This window comes from Canis aureus, chromosome 26 (assembly GCF_053574225.1).
Source record: "Canis aureus isolate CA01 chromosome 26, VMU_Caureus_v.1.0, whole genome shotgun sequence".
Classification (NCBI taxonomy): Eukaryota; Metazoa; Chordata; class Mammalia; order Carnivora; family Canidae; genus Canis; species Canis aureus.
In genome coordinates, this window is record NC_135636.1 from 11,947,837 (window position 1) to 11,969,751 (window position 21,915).

General features: G+C 38.7%; 1 protein-coding gene across 18 annotated transcripts in view; it reads left to right on the forward strand.

The window, feature by feature from the left end:
- The window catches only part of KIF16B (kinesin family member 16B), a 314,538-nt gene that overhangs the window by 245,612 nt on the left and 47,011 nt on the right, over positions 1-21,915 (forward strand). For 16 of the 18 annotated variants that reach the window (XR_013364784.1, XR_013364778.1, XR_013364780.1 and 13 more), the window contains 2 exons: positions 152-241; positions 20,825-20,908. Coding sequence is in view for 6 of the 18 variants with exons in the window: in XM_077872137.1 (XP_077728263.1) it covers positions 152-241; positions 20,825-20,908 (174 nt within the window). In the remaining 12 variants the exon portion in view is untranslated. Of the gene's footprint in view, positions 1-151; positions 242-20,824; positions 20,909-21,915 lie in introns of those variants that run through there. The other 2 variants (XR_013364789.1, XM_077872141.1) reach the window with 1 other exon arrangement.

The following is a 21,915-nucleotide window of genomic DNA, read 5'->3' on the forward strand; positions in this document are numbered from 1 at the left end:
TCTTATTTATGCAGCTAGATTAATGTTTTCAGTTCTGGAGAAATTTTACATGCTAATCACTTTTTGTTAATTTTAAAATTATTTTTTTTAAATGCTAGTCATTTTTTTCCTCTAATTAATGCTGATTTATTTTGATTTTCCCGGTTAATAGATTACTGTCCTAGATGAGACATGGACTGTATTCAGGCGCTACAGTCGTTTTCGAGAAATGCATAAAACATTGAAATTAAAGTATGCAGAGGTAAGTTATGAAATCATTATCTCCAATTAAGAACATTTATTTTATAAAGTAAATGAGCTGATTGCATTATCAGTGTTCCCCCAGCTTTAGGTATCAGCTTATGTCACCAAGTTTTATTGTAATTACTCATCTGTCAAAAGTAGCTTTTTAACTTCTGTTCTGTGTTCCATTTCCATTCTACACAATTTAAACATTTACTGAACACAAGAGTTTGAAAGTGATAGTAAAGTGATGGTAAATGAATTCTCTTTTTCATAAATTTTACAATGAATTTTATTTAAATACATATTTTAATCAATTTATAACTTCTCAACTATAAGACCTATTAAAATGAAGTAGTAATAAATCCCTCAATATAGATTTGCCCTTTCTCATATTAATGCTTAGACTTCCACTTATTGAGAAGTTAAGTCGTAAAACTTAATTTGCCATCAGACATGGATGGGACGTAGATCATAAATATGGAATTATCTGGAAGCAAGGAGGCATTTCATGCATCTGGTCAGATATCTAGGGTGTTTTGATACATTGTTAATCTTTTCCTCTTTGGACAAAGACTAGTTTTTAAAATACTTTTTAGTTGGGGAGCCTGGGTGGCTCAATGGTTAAGGGTCTCCAACTCTTGGTTTCGGGTCAGGTCATGATCTCAGGGTCTTAAGATAAAGCCCCATGTCGGGCTCCAGTGGGGAGTCTGCTGGAGTATATTCTCTCTCTCTCTCTCTCTCTCTCTCTCCCTCCCCCTCTCTCCCCCCCTCTCTTTCTCTTCCTCTCCCCCCACTCCACCTCCCTTCTACCCCTCCCCCGGTTCATGCTCACTCATTCTCTCTCAAATAAATAAATAAATAAATAAATCTTTAAAAAGATAAAATACTTTAAGCAAAGAAAAGTATTCTTAAAATTAATGCGTATCTTCCAACAATTATTTATTTACTTTTATTTCAACTAAAGGAAACCTTGCATTGGCCCCAGCTCCTTGGGAATTTTACTTTGACCTGACTACAGATCAGTCAGTACTCATTGTCTAATGCCTGCTTTCCCTACGTATTGCTTTTTAGCACTATTTTTATAGTTTCTTATGATATCCTAAAAAAATAATTTAGTCGTATTTTTTTTCTAATTCAGTTCACATAAAAATAACTAATGTTTCCTTTACCTTTCCATGCCTTCTCCTCTTTCTTATCTGATATGCATATAAAGAAAAATTCCTCTTTGCAAATAAAATGGCTCCTTGAGTTCTGGTAAAATTGAGTTATCTGAAATCCTGTCGTTAAGTACTAATAGTGTTCAATTAAAAATTGAAGAAGTTTCAGGTATGAATTTTAGTTCAGTGTTCCTCAAGAAGCTTCAGTTCCAGAAGTAACTGCATCAAAGTCAAGTTACTAAGTTTCTGCAATTTATTCATGTCCCAAGTTAATATTGACTAGAAAAATTGGAAGTATCATGTATATATTAATGTAGAGAGTGACTTGTTTTTAAAGTGAGCTTTACAGCTCATTACTTGCTTGATTATAATACCAATACTTTAATAATGTGCAGGTTTTCATAATAACTTACTGAATTCCCCTATGATATAAATGTATTTATATCATATCAATTTTATATATATATATTATATATATATATATCTCATTCATTCTGTGGTTAATTTCATATCCATTTTTTCAGTGCCATTAGTTTCAGGCCATACTCTTTAGGCAAATAGAGTATATTCTAGTAATGCAGTGTTGGATAAGAACATATCCTCAATTCATATTGGACAGTCTGTCAGTAAACAAAGTAATATAATAGCTAGCACTTAAGGAATATGTGTGCTGTGTGACAGCTACCATCTTAGGTGAGCTGCATGCCTTCTATGAAAAATATCAATAAAATGTAATGGGGCGGAAGGTGTTGGGCATAAGGTTGTTTGAGAGTTGGCTTTCTGATGAAATGACATTTTAGTTGAAATATGAGGTGAGAGACAGAAGTTTGCAAAGAAGACTGCACAGCTCTAATCAGTGTTTTTAAACAAAACCTCAAAACAGAAGCAATCTTTGAAAATATAATAGAAGAAAACACACCTGAGGTTAACAGTGATGTGCACATGTGAATCAAAAAATTTGCCTGTTAGCAGGTGAAATTAATGAGCAGAGATGATTACTTACATAAAATTCTTCTCAAGGGAAGAGTATATTACATACCTTCTAAAAAAGTTAAGTGACCCTCAAATGAGGAAAATCGAGCTGATGTCAGTCAGTCACAAGTCTATATTGAACAACTGCACGCTGAATACCATTGTGAGCAAGACAGCCACATCCTCTCCTCTCATGAAGCAGAGAGAATGAGCAATAAACAAACAAACAAACAACTGAGTACGTACGATAATTTTAGGTAACATTAAGTGCCAAGGTAATGTGATAATGCGGCGTGAGTACTGAGCAGGCCAGAAGAAGTTTGAATGTTGAAAAGGAGGCAGGCATAAAAACCAGGAGGTGAGCATATCTTCCGTAGCGGGAACAGCAAATGCAAAGGCCCTGGAATGTACCAAGCCTAGCATGTTCCCATAATAAAAAGACCTCTGGAATGTTAGATGTGGTGAGATGAGGGCAGGGAAATCAGTAGGACTGTACCATGTAGGGCCATGTGTTTGATCCCGAGTGCTGTAGGAAACTACTAGATGATATTAAAGAAGGTCTGAATGTTTGAAACTCAGATAGAATTTCCATTCAATCCATGTATGACTTCTCATGGAAAACTTTTTCCTGAAGACAGGTTCAGGATTGAAATGACACCCAAGATTGGAAATTGCTTTTCTGTGTTGAGTCCAACCTGGTGACCTATAATTTCTTTCTTCTAAAGGAAAAAATGTTAAGAACTTACAGGCACTAGTATGCATAGATTTGAAAGAGAGGAGGTGATGTGAATAGTGATTTGCAGTTGTGTGGTAATATCCTAAAACAAACAGTGCCCGTAGAAAGGAAAGTTGTGCTGATTACAAAGTCTGAAGGGATGCCATTGAGCTCTACAATGGCCACACTCTGACTAGTTTCTTCATCACTGACTGATGATGAAGTCAGAGCTGATGGTGCTCTGGGTGTTGTATTATGCTCTTGCCATTCATTACTTCCCATGGTTGGAGCCAGAGACTTGCCTCTTGTCACACAACTGGTCAGCAGAAGCCAGTGTGGAAGCCCAGGTGGTTGGATCCCATTTACTCTTTCTAACCAAACAATACTATAAAGCTAAAAATGGAGATCTGTAAAAATCTGGAAAAATGTGATCTGTAAAAATACAGCAGCATATCATTGTAGATCTAGATAAATCTTGTTTCAATGAGAGGACAACAATATTGCTCATTTAACATTTTCAAGATGAAGCTTAAATGTCAAGTTGAATATCAGCTATATTTCTAACATAAAGTTGACTTTCCTTTTGTACAACCTACCTTCACATAATCTTACTTGCTAAGTGTTTGTGGAAACTTGAGGTCAATATTGTTTATTAGGTTTTCAGCAGTTATGATTGCTCGTATTATTGTTCTTATTATTGCCATCTCTGTATATGATGTTAATCTTACTGAAGTAATCAGCCACTTCCACATAATCTACTTGGCCTGACAACATCCTAGAAATCACTTGACTTGTGAAAGACATAGCTTCTTCAGGAACATCAAAACGATTCATATAAAGAAGGATGCTGAAAATTTCCTCTCACAGATGACTGTTTCATAGCCAAGTGGGAACATGTTTTATTTGTCTTACTCCTTCACCAAATTGGGGTCATTATTTCTATACAAGTAGCAAACTACTCTTGATTTCTTTTAAATGATACATACTAAATTTACCAAGTTACACAAGGTTTCACATTTTTAATCAAGCTGAAAAAATATTGAAAAAATACACTTGAATTCAAAATACACAGGATTTCTAACTACTTGCCAAGATAGAGAATCTCTATTTACTTTAAAACTTTAGGTTATAGCTTGTAATCTTTTGGAACTCTGAACTATATCCTATTCATTCACACTTCCTTCTGGAAGTTTAGCCCTGTTTTTCCTGGGGTATATGTCTCTAAAGAAGTTTGATGTTGACACTTCCTTTTATGGAGATTTTCTTTTTTCTTTCAGTGATTTTTTTTTTCAGATAATAAGTTACATGTTTATGGTAAAAGGTTGAAATTATTCAAAGATGGATACATAGAATGTGAATTTCTCTTAATCTAGCCCCTAGAAGTAACCAGTTGCAGTGCTTTTAGGTCTTCTTGGGTCCAGCTAACCACTCAGACTCACAGAACTCCCATAGGCTATACTTAGCATTGAGTGATCTAGTGATCTAAGAAGGTATAAGAGAGATAGCACTGCTTCCCAACATACCTGAAGGGACGTACTGGGTTATAAGAGACACCTCACTCAGAAAAGCCTAGAGCTATGGCTTCTCACCAGCGAGCTGTCATTTCCCCAGTCTGCACATGCTTTATCCATTTATCAAACCATTGATCATTTTTGCCATGAGCAGTGGTCCTAGTAACAAAGTTGGCATACCACCTTACCAGATTTCCAGAATCCTCTTCACAGACATACGGGTAGTTTCCACGTTCTTGGTGGACTACTCTTCTGTGCACATTCTTTTTTTTTTTTTTTTTTTTTTTTTGAGAGGGAGAGAGCTGAGGAGGGAGGGGCGAGAGAGAGAATCTCAAGCAGGCTCCATGCCCAGCATGAGCCTGACACAGGGCTTGATCTAAGGACCCTGAGATCATGACCTGAGCTGAGATCAAGAGTGGGATGCTTTACTGACTGAGCCTCTCAGGCACCGCCTCTGTGCACATTCTTAAAGCTATCAACATGACTTCTGATTCACATGTGCATACTTTCCCTTTGAAGAAATTTGGTAATTGCTTAACCATTCATAAAGACCCCATTTACAAAGAACCAAGATTAGGAAAAGAACATACAGAACTGGGGAGACTGAGAGTCCCAGGGCCTTGCCTCCAGTAGTGACAAAGTTTTAAGGATTCCTTACCCATTCAGCTGTCCTGTCATTTCCCTGTTTGCTTAACATTTATTTACTTAGTGATTTACTGTGTACTATATTATCTCCTTAAGGAGAATGATGTCAACTGAAGACCCCTCCGGGATACTTTGTATACATTGGGTGGTGCACCAATTAAAAGGGGTTGTTGATTATTAGCTATAATGTATATTCCATGCAAAACAAACTCGTGAATTGAAAGGACAAGAAGCCACTGGGTCCCATGAAATGCAGGCATGAGGTTTGAGGGCAGGGACAAAGCAGAAACCAAAGGAAAACTTAGTCCATTGCTTTTGTATAGTGACAAATTTCAGAATAAAAAAGAAAACAAAGTTCTTTGTCCTATATAATAGTAAAGAAGAATAGATTGGCTGCAGGTGATCTTGGATCATTCATGAGCCTTGTTGTGCTCATTCTATTTTCAGATTCACTATCTGAGTAGGCTAAGCCCTCAATGGAGGTGCTGCATTATTCAAGGTTTTTAAAATTGTTGTTTTATTTTTATTTTTTCCTTAATGTTAGCAGTTTCTTCTGGATTCTAAATAGGTTTCCCTTTTTTTTCATGAATTAATTTGTCCTCTTGATATACTGACATGTATGGTATAAGATAATAGCTCCTTCTGACTTTCTTTCTCTACTTCTCTTCATTGTCCTTGTATAGAATCTGAATCAAATTAAGCCCTATGTTTTCCAATTCCATATCTGTAAAATTATAATGCCACAGCCAGTTTGTAAAAGATTGTGAAAGCCTCAGATAAAATATGTTATTGAAAGTGGCTATGAAATAATGTGCAGCATCTGCTGGAGAGCATGTCTTTGAAATTTTATCATGCAAGTCATTTCTGTATGAAACATTTTTTACTATATTAGAATCAGTAGTATAATCCCTTTAAACATCAGTCAAGTTATATGCTAAGAAACAAATGTTCTCCTTTCGCCATGGAAAAGGTAGAATTACTGTTAATGTCTATTGTCCATGAAGTTTACCTATTTATCCACATCATAGTCTAAGAGTCCATCAAATCAGAATGTAGCTCATCAAGAAGCTGAAGAGAAAGACTATTTTAACACCATATTCCGTCTCAACCATTAGCATGAATAATGAAGACCTAGTGCCCCTGCCCCTTGCTTTCTGTAGCAGTGGTCTAGTGGGCTCCGAACATATTTAATGAATAGCAGGACATGGGGCTGGAAAATTAAAGGGTCACTGAGAGCTGCTCATTCTAGGACGTTCAGAGATGCCAAATTCTGATCTTCAGAGGACTTTTATTTTAATCCATTTAACAAGTAGCCCTCGCTTCCAAGTGCTAGAGCCTAGAGGGCACCTCACCTCTCAGGAGAACTATCTCACCCTGAGAGCCGTTTAGGCGTTGGAATCCAGCATCGAGGGCCCTTTTATAATCTTCCCCAAGAGTGATTCTGAAGCAGGTTTGTGTTAGTTTGTCTAGAGGCAAGGAGACGAACTATGAACATGGGCTATGTTACGTATTAAAATATACCATCCAAATAAATGCTAAGGGAACTTTTAATGATGAGAGCATAAGTCACGTGGAATGTGATGTGTGCTGGTCTGCAAGATAACTGAGTTATCACAGTGAGTCATGAGTCGCGGAGTGTCAGACAGATCAGCCCCCATTGGCCACATCCCCAAGGGGGCTCCCTTCTCCCTATAGAGCTAAGAGAGAAAAATATTTTCACAGCCTTTGAGTAAAACATGAAAGATTGCTGTGTTAGAGCAACTGTTCTGTCTCATGTCTGGCAGTCTCTGAGTGCCCAGTAAATACCAGTGAGACAGGGAAAAATGATTAGGCAAGAGGTGATTTAATTTGTATAGGGACTTTCAGTTTGTACTCATAGAACCATTTCTCACCTTCTTTATTTTCCAAATAATTTCCCCAAAGCAGCACCAAAAAAAAGAAAGAAAGAAAGAAAAAAAAGAAACTGGCTACTGGCCTTGGATTTGTTTTGGACATCTATTTACCATCCATCACTTAAATGCATTCTCAACAGTTTTATAACCAGCATTCCAAATTTAATATAAAAATTGCAAATCTGCTCACCACTCAAATTATAATGCTACCAACCATAGCCACAGGGAACATCCAGTAAGCCTTAGATAAATTCACCTGCACCAACCAAGCCCTCAGCCCCCTTGAATTTTTAAATAGCAAACAGCTATGTAGGCAAAAATAGAACACTGCCTGCCAGCTTCCTGACCCCGTCTGTTATGAGAGATCCTGGTATCTCACTATGTGGTTTGCATCACACCATCCTCTCCACCTGATAGATAAACAATATTTAAATCACTGCTTTCAAGGGTAGGGGGAGCTGGAAGCAAAAGGCATCAGAATTTGCTGGGAAGCTTTTCCTGGATATGTGGACAAGGTGCCAAATGAGGAAATTCTGATGCAGTAAATCCGATGTGGGGCCTGGGATTATGTAGTTAAGGACCAAATTCCCCAAATGATGCTCTCTGGGCCACTGGTTAATATGCTGTCTGTCATTTCTTTTGCATCTAGCTTGGGAGCATTAGTTAATTTTTCATTATTATAGGTCACCAATTCTAAAAGGTAATTTCTAGGGGCCAATAATCTTGTCAAAGTTAATGATAGACGAGTTTAAGCCTAGACAGTGAGAGCATGTTGATTGTTTCTTTGACCACCAAAAAGTCTGAAGCAGAGAGCAGCAGGCTTTCTTCTGCAGCCGGCAAAGAAATTCTATGTCAGGGGGCCTTAAAGATTTGGGTACCCCACAGCTTCTCATTTTAGAACTGAGAACTCGCAGGCCCATACCAAGTTTGTTGAAAGTCATGTCAGGACTTCAGACATAACCAAGGTTCATGTCTCCTGATTTCTAGTCCTTCTTTGTTTTGAGTCTCCCTCTCCATGACCATGTTCATTCAAGAGGAGGAAGTTTTCGAGTGCCCCAGATGAGACCAAAGAAAAGTATATCTCTTCTCTGCAAAAATCTGTCACATAAGCATGTCCCCACAGATAACTGGAAACTGGATTTCTTCTGTTGAATGTTAGGACAATGACAGGTCCTTCAGAGCCTGAAAGAGGCAAATAACATCATCAGAAAAGATGGAAAATGTGAGCATTTGAGTTAGTCCAACTAAATGAGCAATCTTAAATATGCAGTATTAAATTCACACAGATCTGAAACTGCTTATTTTCAAAAATTGTTGGCGGCACATATGAATGTCCTCAAATCTGTCTTCACTGCTTCATGCCTAAATTAAGATTGACACCGGCTTTGGGAGGAGTGAGATTTTGTGTGAAAAAGTTACAGTCTTTATACTGAATATGACCAAGTCAGTGCAGTCATAACTGTATTCAGTGGTGGTTTTGTACCTAGCACTTTGGTGACATGGGACAGCAGCTCTGTCAGTGGTATGTCCTCATTGTAATTGCTGGCTACTCCACATGGAGCACCAGCAAACAGTCCTGCCTTGCTCATTCATTCACCAGACGTTTAAGGAGAGTCATGTATATGCCCAGCTCTGGGCAAGGCACATAGCAGGTGTTTGTAAATGTTGGGGGTATGCTTGTTATCATAAAAGGTGTAAAGGTAGCTTGTCTCCCCTTTAATAATCCCCCTAGATTATTCTAAAGAGTTGCTCTTTCATGCCTCTAACAGAACGTGGAAGAGAATTGCTTATTTGTTTGTGAGTATATTTCTCAGTCACAACTGTTCTTATAAAGACCTTGGAAGCTATTAATTTTGAGTAGTCAGAAATGCTCCCACCTAGTCAGCTGTGAGAATTATGGCAGCCCTTTGATGAATTTTCATCATTTGCATTTCTCAAAAGCTGGAGTGGCTAAAATTTACAGCCCAAACCCCCAGGGTGTGAATGTTTCAAATGCTGCCAGTCATCATGTAGGTGTGTCTACTTGTAAGTCAGGTTAAAGCTGATTTGACCAATTAGAGTCTCAGATAGAAGGTCCCCCTCAAGTCTTTAAAAATCGGGTACTACTTATATAGCCAAAAAAATGCCTAGTAAATGAGGAATGAAAACAAAATACACTTTTATTAGGTAGTAACAGAAGTCAAATGTTTTTCTTTCATTAGTAAAGATTCTACAGTTTATTAGCTGTTTTCAGTTTTTTTAAAGTGATTTATAGTCTAGTTTTAAGAGTTTAATTGTTATAAAATCATAAAAGATAAGACTTTTTATCACTCGTTTAGATTTTTGTGTGAGGGCTGCCATTATTTATATCCAAAGGTGTTAATGATGCCATTTATCAAAATCTATGCTGTCTGTTGCCTCCGAGACCACCTGGACTTAATATAGGGTCTGGCTAACCTAAAAAGTGAACTTGGCCAAGAGAAAAAGGCTTATAATAAAAGCAAACTTTTCCATGACATACAGCTTGTCTTCTTGATGGCAGCAGGACTGGCCGACCCATCTTACTATAATCAAATAAACATTGAAGTTGGGATTTGAACGTGATAACTCATTGAAGATAATTGGGCTGTGTCAGTTCACTGGGAATCAGAATGAGAAAAATCAACTTGGAGATGAAAATTTCACTCTGAGATCATTAAGATCATTAAGAAATATTACAAAGCAACAGAAAACGCTGACTATGTTGCTGATACACATGCATATAGACACAAAGCATCCTAGCTAGTGTGATGGATGAATGGACTCTCAGTGTTTTCATTTTCCCAAAACTGATAATTCCATAAAATGGATGTTAGTTATAAGCAACTATGAATTGCCTTACCTGCCTCTGTTGATAATTCTTCATGTAGATCTATTGTTTAACCTACAAGTTAAAGGCTGGTTATTCAAACATAAAAAATAAAGTTAATAACTTGGGTTTTTATTTTTTTTATTTTTTTAAAGATTTTCTTTATTTATTCATGAGAGACACAGCAAGAGAGAGGCAGAGACATAGGCAGAGGAAGAAGCAGGCTCCATTCAGAGAGCCCGATGCAGGACTTGATCCCAGGACCCCAGGATCACAACCTGAGCAGAAGGCAGATGCTTAACCAACCACCCAGGTGTCCCAATAATTTGGGTTTTTAGACTCTACAGTCACTGAAAAAGGGAAAGATAAATTTCACTGGAAATCAGTAGGCCACAAAATTACTGACTGACTTTATTTTTCTAATGGCTTTTATTTCAATCTTTTTGTCTTTAGAATATGTTTTATTTACTGAATTGCAGAACAAGCTTGTCATTATGTTTCTCTTAGGCCAAGCACCAGCAAACAGTCCTGCCTTTCTTAGGCCAAAGAAATGCCGTTTTATCCTCATTTGTTTGTTTCCCTTGTCTTAGTCTGCATAATCACATTTCATAATTATACAAAGTAGGCCATAGGGCTGTTAAGTTTTCTTCCAGTATTCTCCGGGCCTACCATGTCTTCCCCAAATATCCAATTTATTTGATCTTAGTCATCATTTTTAACTTTAACATACAATTTTCCCATAAAAGTTCAAATGTCTTTGCATCATTTCCCACTCCTGCTGCCAGGAATAATGGCTGTAGCAGGAAAAGGTACCATTTTAAGGGATTTCTCATGAATACTGCATTCCCATTTGTGTCTGTCCTTTTTCTATTCTACAACTTCTTCTAAAGTAACATGCTTCATTATTATAATGGGCCCTATTTTCCTTCCACATACCTTGGGCTTTCTTCAAATAAGATTTTTTTTTTCTGCAAAGATTTTACAGGAAGTCAGTACACTTCTCAAAGGCAATATAGCAAAGAAAATAGGTAAAACATCTCCATGGTACCTGAAATGCTACTTCTAAGTCCACATACAGAGATTTTAGTCATGAGTACTTGAGTTACAGAATTTCAGAGCTAAAAGGGAACTGAAACATCTTCCTTCAACTCCTTCAGTTTCACAGGTGGTAAAACTAGAAACTGGTTTTTATACATTGCTCAAGAATATACCAGCAGCTCCATGCTGAACTGACTCTTGAAATCTGAGTGCCCCAAATCCCAGGTTATTAAAAGAAAAAGACATATGGTGTTAATTTAACTGTTCCATTAAATCTGTAGAGAGAATAATCACTTTTTATTGTTTCTGTAAAAATGATAAAAATGATGCATGCTCATTTATAAACATTTCACAAAATACAGGAAGAAAGCAACATATTGCCCAAAATCATTCTCTAAATATAATTAATGTTCCTATTTAATGAACATTATCTTAAGTACTTAAGTGAATAGGCATGGATAAAAGGATGGATATGTAGGTTGATAAAAAGAAGTTAAAATGAGAAAAAGAAGAAAGAATGAAATACCTTTATAGGATTAGGTTCATTCTAGATATCCTACCTTTAATTGCTAACATTCAGCTTAATTTTACTTAAATGTGTCAGATGTGAAAGAAAATGAAATAAAACTGAAGATTGCTGAACTTCAAATTCAGTGTTACTCCAAAAATGAAATAAAACTGAAGATTGCTGAACTTCAAATTCAGTGTTACTCCACCAGTAACACTGAGTTCTCTAAAATGTATATGACTTTAAGAAAAAGGATTATAAACAAACATAAGAATGTTGCTAGTTTTCAAATGTGTTTTCATTTTCAAATTATCAGTTGTCTTTCCCTTTTATGAATGAATGATCGATTAACTTTTGAGAGCCTGTTTGGAGATTCTAGCAGAGGAGCGCAGCTACTCATATACCCTTGACCCATGAGCAGTCTTCCTCTGTTGGGGAAGGTCATCTTCTAGGATTGAAGAGGCAGCTTTGGGGAGGAGGATACCCACCTAGCCTGCCAGATCAGCCGAACCAACCATGGTGATCAATGGGGCAACAGATGTTGTTGCCAGATCGCCCTCACATCCATCAATTGACTCTTGTACCAAAGACAAATTAGCACACTTTTGTTAGCTGCCATGTCCCAAATTTTAAGTCATTATATATATATATATATTATATATATATATTATATATATATTATATATATATATATTTTATGTTGTCAAGTTATATCGCATTCACACTCTTTTTATACCTAAGGTATACATATGTATGAAGCAGGAGGTTCTGTGTTCATGATCTAGGATGCAGGCTGTGTTTGCCGTTTGCTGTAGCTATGGTAGCCGAGGCGAACATTTCCCCTAGTACCCTTGTTTGGCTCTCCCCTGCCTTTGGGTTGTCTAGAGATTTCTTAAATAGAGCCTGAGGCCTACAGTTCTTTCAGCTGTGATCCCTTGTTGTCCTCTAGGAACCCTCTGGAGGTGGTGGTGAGTGTGATTCATAGGATCAGCTTTCTTCTTTCTGTGAGCCTGCTGTTGGGCATTTCACTTGCCCCAGGTTGGTTAGGCTTTGGTTATCCCAAAGTGTGATTGGATTCCAGTAAAAGAGTTTCCCTTAAGGGCAGGCTTTGTTATGGAGAAACAGGAGCTTTGGCTGTATCTCATAATGGTTACTTTTTCTCTTCTCCTGCCAGAAAGTAGCGGATTTTTCTGCCACCTTACAGTAAGAATCTGGGTGGAGGTAAAACTAATGGAAGTATGAAGAGCCCACACATACACAGAGCTTTAACTCAAATACTAGTCTGCACTGAGCCTCCAGCAACTCACCAATAACAGCTGGAAGTGTTCCTGCCTCTCCCGGCTCCAGCCACAGTCTTCTGTGCCCAGTAGGCTATGATTCTTTGTCTCTGCCTGCCTGTCTCTCCAGTTTGGGGACACTAGTTTGCCCGTAACCTCAATTCTCTGATGGATCTAAGAAGAGTTGTTGAGCCTTTCAACAACTGGTCTATTCAGCCTTTTTCTTGTTGTGAGGGTAAGGATGATGGCTTCCAAGCTTTCTAACATGTCAGATCAGAAACCAGAAGTTCTACTCGAAGAGTTTAGATTTATCGCCTATCATTAACAACTGACATTAAAATAGTACCTGTATCATGAGTGAACCAATACTAATATTGATATATCATTATTAATTAACATCTATATTTTTGAGATTTCCTTAGTTTTTACCTACTGTTCCATCCAGGATATCACACTGTGTTTAGTTACTGTGTATCCTTAGGCTCTTCTTGGGTGATAGTTTTATATACTGACCTTGTTTTTTGATGACCTTGACAGTATTGAATGCTGGTCAGGTGTTTAACAGTAGGTTCCCAATTGGGATTTGTGTACTGCTTTTCTCATGATTAGATTAGAGTTGTGGGTTTGTGGGGGGGAAACCACAGAGGTAAAGTGCCATTGTGATTACATCCTATGAAGGGAACAAACAGTGTCAGTATCCCTGTTGATACTGATCCTGATCACCTGGCTGAGGTTGCTCGAGGTTTCTCCCCTGGAAAGTTTTGGGGCTTCCCCCTCTCTACCCTTACTCTTTATGGAAATGTATGGTCCACTTTCTTGAGGATGAAGTATCCACAAGTTATTTGGTATTCTGGTGCATGGAAGGCTTGTCTGTTCTCTCCTTTATTTTTTTTTATGTATTTATTCTTTATTCAATTGTTTGCTTATCCAGTCATATTTTGGTTATAAGCCAGTACTTTTTTTTTTTTTTTTAATTTTGTTTTCCAGATGGTTCTGTCTTTGGCCTCTGGGAGCTCTTTAAGTGAATGCTTGTGTTCTTCCATAACATTCCATCATGGTGGTCTTATTCTTGGGTTATTCCTTTCAGGCACTGCAAGATGCTTCAGGCTCAGTTTACATATCCCCTGTCCCAATCCTAGAATCAGCTATTTCTTCATGAGCTGGCTCACTCTTCCACCCCTTTTCCCCTTGTAGTCTCTTCTTTCAACCTGTGTACTTACTTCTTTGGGCTCTTCTTTTGAGATGATTTCTGTTGTTCCTCTAAGACCATGGGTAACTTCTTGTCTGAGTGCTTCCTGGCTGGCTGTGGCCAGTTTTTCATGTGGTGTATGTTCTTTGTCTGCCTTTGCTTAATATTTTACTCATCCTCTTCTCATTTCACTTATTTAGTCATAGTTCCAGTTTATTTCCAGTTTTGGTTCTTTCTGATTATTTCTCATCCTTTTTTTTTTTTTTTTTTTTAGGATTTTTATTTCTTTAAGATTTTTATTTCCTCTCATATATATATATATATATATATATATATATATATATATATAAAGAGAGAGAGAAGGAGAGAGATATCCAGGGGAGGGGCAGAGGAGAAGGAGAGGTAGAATCTGAAGCAGACTCTGTGCTGAGCAAGGAGCCTGACATGGGGCTCAGTCCCACAACCCGGAGATCATGACCTGAGCCCAAATCAAGAGTTGGGTGCTCAACCTGAGTAAGCCACCCAGGTGCTCCTAATTGTTTGTCCTTTTCTTAATAAAAAAGATTTTATTGGGCAGCCCCCGTGGCGCAGTGGTTTGGTGCCGCCTGCAGCCTGGGGTGTGATCCTGGAGGCCCGGGATCGAGTCCCGTGTCGGGCTCCCTGCATGGAGCCTGCTTCTCCCTCTCCCTCCACCTGTGTCTCTGCCTCTCTCTCTCTCTCTCTCTGTCTCTCTCTGTGTGTCTATGAATAAATAAATAAAATCTTAAAAAAAAAAGATTTTATTTATTTGAGAAATAACAAGTGGGGAGGGGGGAGTGGGGACAAAGGGAAAGGGAGAAGCTGACTCCATGCTGAGAAGGGAGCTCAATGCCAGGTTCCATCCCAGGACCCTAGGATCATGACCTCAGCCACCCAGGCTCCCCTTATTTCTCATCTTTAAGTTAAGTGGACTAATTGTTGAGGGAAACACCAGTGTATCACTGGAGGGCAAGGAGGGGGCAAATATTGGGGATGATGAAGGCAGCAACCTACTACTTGCCTAAACTGCTGCCTGAAATATTTCTGAATTTCTTTCCACCAGTTTTTTCTTTCCCTTTGAGATACATGTTCTCATATTTTCTGGTGTTTAGGAGGGCTGTGGGGTCATTGTAGAGTCAAATGCTGGCCCTTAGACCTTTCTTCCCTCTAACGCTGTGAGCTTTTCCACATTCTTCCCCCCCCACAGCTCCTACCCACCTTCCTTTTTGCTGCAGGTGTCCTCTTCCCTCTTCCCCCACTTTTCCTTGTTCCTAGATATAGTCTCTTTAATCACAGTGTAATGGAATACCTCAGAGTTTGGATGTTTGCATTGGTGGGATCGCTCATGGTGCCAGTAGTCTATGTGAAGCAAGGGAGGCCCATGGCAGCCCCACAGTGCTTTCCCTGAGTCCACCTGGCCTGCATTGGGGGCTGTGGCAGTTTATTGGTTTGGAGACAAAGTATTCCCTTTTCATCTCTTTTGTTCTTTCTGGTACTTTTGAAGGAGATGAGCCCCACCGACTTTAACCAGAACTGTTTTCTTACATTGTATGGGTTGTAGAAAGATTATTTTTGTTAGAATCATACTTTTCACCATGAGACACTCTCTCTGTGAAAGTTAAAAGGGAAAAATGAGGGTACTTGTTCTTCACAAAAATGAAATCTTATAGAAAGAAAATTATTTCTCCCTTGTTACTGAATCCCAATATATTGGCAATTTGTATATGAATCAGAACTATTTACCTGAGTCCTTCTAGAATTTAGTTATTGTAAGGAACATAGGACTTAAGCAACTGTGATTTTGAGAAATGTAGGACACTGTATTTCCTTTGTCATAGGTTACAAAGGAAATCAAAGAGGACTCTCTCCTCCACCTACAGATTGCCATTCACTGTTCCTGACGGTGTTTCTCATGGAAATCAAATCTAGACCATCTGCTAGATTAAAAAATGAGACTATAAAAATGAAAATTTGTCAATATAAAGAACCTGAGAAGAAATGAAAATGCCCAGATAATATAATTTATCTTATTTAAAAATTTCTGTTTAAAATGAAAAAAACCATGCAGGCAAACAAAATATGCTGATGTATTTCAGACATGAGTGGAAAAGTCAGGGACAGCTTGGAATCACCCCCATTTTAATCCTTTCTTGTATTCTTAATTTGTTGGAAATAATACTTTTCACAGAGCAACACTTTCAGCAAAATGGAAGAGTTTCTCTTTTTTTTTGTTTCTTTCTTGTCCATTTCTTTGTTTGCTTCTTTTGGCTCTCCAAGTACTTTATCTATCCTGACCAGTGGTGCTGTTGCTCTTGGTAAATCATCCTTTTTTAAAAAATATTCGAACCATTTAAGTAATTCACAGTCCAGAAATGAAATCTACGGAGGATTGCTTTTGCTGTCTGTTTTAAAATAAATGAGGCAGTAGTCACTTTGTACTTGGAGAGAGAGTAAGTTGAGCCTCTTCTCTATTCCAGGTTCCTAAACTCTTCTAGGGATTTTTATAACATTACTGTTTTAAGAAAAAAAGCATTGACTGCTGCCCTGCTTGTCGGAGGCAACAGCATGGCAGGCTCCTCTCCCAAAAGCTCAGATTGGCTCAGAAGTGTCTATTCCTGGACTTTTAGGGAAAGGCTGCAGTGGTGGCTCCCTGGGGATTTGGGAGCATGAGCAATCCTGAACAGCTGTTGCCTGGCCCTTCCCACTCTAAGCCATAATTTGTGCTGTACCCTCCCCCTTTGTACCCTCTCTTCCTTTTGAGACCCACATTGTCAAATGCTGCCACCTCCTCCAGGAAGTCTCTGATTGCTGCTCTAGAGTCAGACTGTGAATTCTGTCCCAGGCCCACACTTGATGAAAAGTGGTCACTGCACTTCAGTTTCCTAATGTATATAAGATGTAGGTTCCTTATCTTTATAAAGTTTAAGTTCCTGGGCTCCATCCCAGAGAGTCTCCTTTGGCAAGTCTGGGGCAGGAATCAACTTTACAAGTTCAGCCCTCTGGAGGAGTCCAAAACCAAGAACCTGGGGGGTGCACTCTGGGAAAAGCTGAACTGAGAGTTTCCTGGGATTGTTTCCCAGCTTGGCTTGTCCCCACTGCATGATCTTGGATTGATCAACTTTCTGCAACTCAATTTTATTCTGACCTATTGGGATGGAAATCCCTTCCTTCCTCACAGGTTGCCATGAGGATGAGAACTCATGTAGTGAAGCCCTTGAGAAATGGGAACCTTTATGCTACACTGCCATTTACCAGGTGTCAGGGGTTGTGCTAAGTGGTTTATGGCATTATCTCAATGTATTATTGCAGCAACCCCGTGACGCAGATACCAATACTTTCCTCATTTCACACATGAGGAATCTGGCTCCTCCTCATCTTTGTTTTGGGCAGGATTGTTTGTTTCCAGAAGCAAGTTATCCTTTCCTTGCTTAGCCCTGGCAATAGACACTGTCAGACCTGGCCAGGGTAGGGCTGTGGAATTGAACACCTGGGCAGGAATGCAATCCAGTTGTCAACAGGAATTTAATGAGGTTGATGAGGTATGCAGTCTGAGTGCCTCTCAGATTGCCAGGTTTCCCTCAGCCTATGTTGAGTCCTAGTTCCTCACCCACCCACTCGTCAAGACTACCTTAAAAGCAAATAATATTCGTATTCTACAGCTAAAAGATGATTGTTTCCTGTTTCACAGTGAGGAAGCAGGCCCAGGTAAGGGGAAGGACAGGTACATGCCTAGGATCCCAAAGACCATGCCACAGCCAGGCAAGAATCATAGCCCTGCCTGCCTACCTAGGTCTCCATTTCTCTGTATCACTGGCCTGGGACACCCAGCGGAGAGTAGGAAGAGCAAAGTGTGATTGACACCCTCCCTTCTGAGTCTGGAACTGTGTTTCCTTGTCTCAAAAGTTTAAATGGTTGAATATGATAGTCCTCTGATTATATGTCTGAAAGTTGTTAACAGGTGCCCTTTTCTTCCTAAAAATCTGAACAACAGTATGACCCATAATTTATACCTGCTTATTTCACGGGGTGGATATTAACAGCAGAAAATGTTATCCTTCACCTAGAGTATTCCTATTGATGACAGGGATATTTAAATGCTCACTCCCCACCTGGTTCAGCTGCCTAAAGTCCTCTTTGTGAGCCATTTCTGATTGAGCATGCAAGTGTGACTATAAATTTCCCCTGACAGAAACCACATCACTTCATCAGCCATATAAGAAAATGACAAAACCAACTGTGAAAGCATGCCTGCCAAGGTTTTGGCATCACCGCGTTGGGGGGGTGGGAAACACACTTGTACAAGATAAAATCAGGGCTGGATGAAGTTCAAAAGACGAGCTCTGTTGTACCTGTCTCCTCTAAACTGCAACATACAAGAAGTGTGCTTGTGCCAGTGAGGCCAGAGTTCCAGAAAACTTTTTGCTCCTTGAAATCACATCACCAATGCAGAGATGGAGAGAGAGCCCAGGACCAAATGGCATGATGCTTTCTTAGTAATGAGCATATCTCTAGCAAATAAGAACACTAGCTAAGGTCCATTTGTTGTTATTCCATTAAATCTTCACAGAAACCTGGTGAAGTTTAGTATCATTGCCTTCTTTTCAGCAGAGAATATTTAGGCTGAGAGAAACCTGACTGGGCAGCTAGATAGCAGTAAGGCCAAGATTCAGACTTGGTCTGTCTTAAATCAGTGTCCATTGTCTTTAACTTTACCTTGAACTGACTCTAAAGCTCCCAGTGTCAGCAACAGAATTAGAACCTGTTAACAGAAGGAGGAGAGGTGCCACACCTCATCCACCCCAAGTTTTCTCAGCTTTGGTAGAGAAGAATGCTAGAGTGTGAAGGCAGTAAACATTTGTCCAACTGCAATTAACTTTAAAAAAGGACCATAAAGTCATCAAAGATACCTTAAAGAGAGTAAAAAGGAAGAATTACTTTTGATAAGAAAAAGATACCTAAAAAAAAAATGACCAAAAGAGTTGAACAGACAATTCCCAAAAATGACTGCCCAGATGGTCAATGAGCATGTGAAGGGATGCTCCAACATCATTCCTCATTAGAAAAATGCAAACTTGAACCACAGTAGAAATTACTGCATACCTACCAGAATTGCGAAGATGCAATACCACAGCACCAGATGTGGGTGAGAATCTGAAGCAACTGGATCTCTCTCAGTCACTGCTGATGGGAGTGTCAGGTAGTTAAACCACTTTGGAAAACCATCTGATAATATCAAATATAGCTGAACACTTTCATATCCTGTAACCCAGCATTTTTATTCCTAAGACTCTGACCAGCAGAAATCCCTGCATATGCTCATTGGAATGCCTTTAGAGAATAATGTTCGTAACAGCACAATTCCAAATGGCCAAAAACTAGAAACCAAAAGCCCCATATAACAAGAGACAGTTGAAAAAATAAATGGTGGAATGTTCATATAATGGAATAGTATACAGCCACAAGAAAGATCAAGCTATTGGTACACACAGCAACGTGAATGAATCTCACAAACGTGAGGTAGCGTGGTGAAGGCAGATACAAAGGAGTTCATGCTGCATGATACTATTTACAGAAAGTTCAAAAATAGGCAATGCTGAGTTGCACTTGTTGGAAATCAGGCTAGTCAACCTTTGTAGAAGGCAAGAGGGCATGACTGGTAGTGCTTGGTGGGTTCCTGGGTGCTGGGCATGTTCTCTTTCTTGATCTGGCTGGTGGTTACAGTGTGTTGAGGTGCTGAAAATTCATCACGTTGTTCACTTACGATATGTGCACTTTATGTCTATTCTTATACTATAGTATTAAGTTTTTAAAGCCCTGTGTGTACATATCTGTATGTGTGTGTGTGTATATATACACACACACACACACACACACATAGAAAGATGCTACTTCTTAATTTTTGATTCCTTTGGTAATAAAATTTAAATCAAATAAGAGATTTACATATGTATAAAATAGGGCTTTTGTGGCATATTGTATGACTTGTACTGTGGAAGAAATGTTGTTAATTTTTTCTTGGTAATTTTTTCTTGGCTTCTCAAATTGTCTGAACCTGACAAGGTGAGGAAGGCAGGAAGTAGTGAATTTCATCAACACCAGCAATTATTGCTGCTCAGCATTCATTCAACCAGAGCAGCACTGGCTGGGCAGGTTCCCACCAGATTATAGAGTTCTTTCTTGCCTCCTAGTCTATAATAAAACTTATCTTTTTATTACGATTTTAATACCTCCAAGAAGAGAAGCACAAAGAAAATAACTATGAAATCCCAAGACCCGGCTAAAAACAAATTCTGAACCTTTATTCTCTACGAAACAAGGTGAAAAGATTCAAGGAGAGGTCCTCTTTTCACACAGCAATTCTTCATTTGTAACAGTAGCTATAAAAAAGGCAATATAGAATGTTTAAAGAACCTGAACAATGGTCTCAGAACTATTTTACAAAATGCTCGGGTAGTGTGCAAGTTAAGTTTTCAAATTCTTATCTCAGCACAAAATAATTGAATTCTAGTATAAGAAGGGGACTAAAAGAAGAAACTTGTGTTTTAACAAATAAAACTTGTGAAGTGCCATCTGACAAAGAGTGTAATATGTTGTCTGAGATGAAATGAGACTCAGACCTGCTCTTCCTTTGAGTTCCCATCCCTCCTTCTCATTTGACTGTTGTGGAATCTTGCCCTGTCTGTTCAAGGTCACACAGTCGGTTGGTGACAAAGCAAGGGAGGACCTACCATCTTTAAACTTCCAACTTCTTCCCTTTACCCCATGATAGAGACTCCAAATAATAGATTAATAAAAACCCAAGGATCAAAAGTGTAATATTAATACATCTCTTATAAAATATGTATTTCAGCTTGCTACCCTTGAGTTCCCTCCAAAGAAACTATTTGGAAACAAGGATGAACGTGTGATTGCTGAGAGGCGAAGTCACTTAGAGGTAATAGAACTAAGCTTTTCTTTCTCTAGGTAGAAATTTGGCCATCTGATTGACCAGTGAGAACTGTTCTGTCATGAACACCCTGGGTCTTGTTAGGGGTGTGAAAGTGCTGCTTCATTAACACCAGAGGTGGGGGTGGTGTAGATGATAATAACAGTATCTGTTTATTTGAAATGTAAGTCCTCATCCCCCCCTCTGGTCTAACAGAACATTTTTCTGGCTTTGAAGGAGATAACATTTATTCTAAGGGTTAGGAAGCAGTCTGTGGGGGAGAACTAACTATTCACAGAGACAGATGGTCTGTAATACAGAATGAGGTACAAAAGCTTGCTACAAAAAAACCTTGAATTAATTAACTGAAGATATATAGTACTGCATTATTGTTACTTTTTTGAGAGAATTGGAAGCAAAAAGACACATCCCTATTTTAGTCATGGTTAGGTTTTGTTTGACTTATTTTAATCTTCTAAGCCAGTTACATATAGAACTTTGGTTCAACACAACTGTTGTTTTTCGGAGTGCCTCACTGCCAGTACGCATTGTTGACTGCTTTATATGATTTGCATTTCTTTTCAAGACAGACTTGCTTATTTGGTTGGAATCTGATGCTAATGAGGTTGAGTCTGTGTGCTAAGGCACATAGTCATGGGTGCCCTGGGTTGTATCTCTTGCCACCAAGGTAGGTAGGATAAAATTACTAACAACTGGCTGCAGTCTCATGTCAGCAAGCTTTCATGGGCCCTCTCAAAGTCCTCTTTGCTCCTTCTTTAAAAAGAATAATACCAAAAATAATAATAATAATAATAATTAATAATAATAATAAGACCTATTGCAAGTGAACTCAGGTAAGAGTAGGCCCAAGAGAGCCCTTTCTGAATCATGAATCATGAAGTACTACATAAAAATTAGGAGTTATTCTTATTCTTAGTGACAGCCAGTTTGAAGTGGCTGCCCATGGGGTCCACCTAATGCCAAGGAACCAAGGATTAGGGAAACATCCAGAGGGT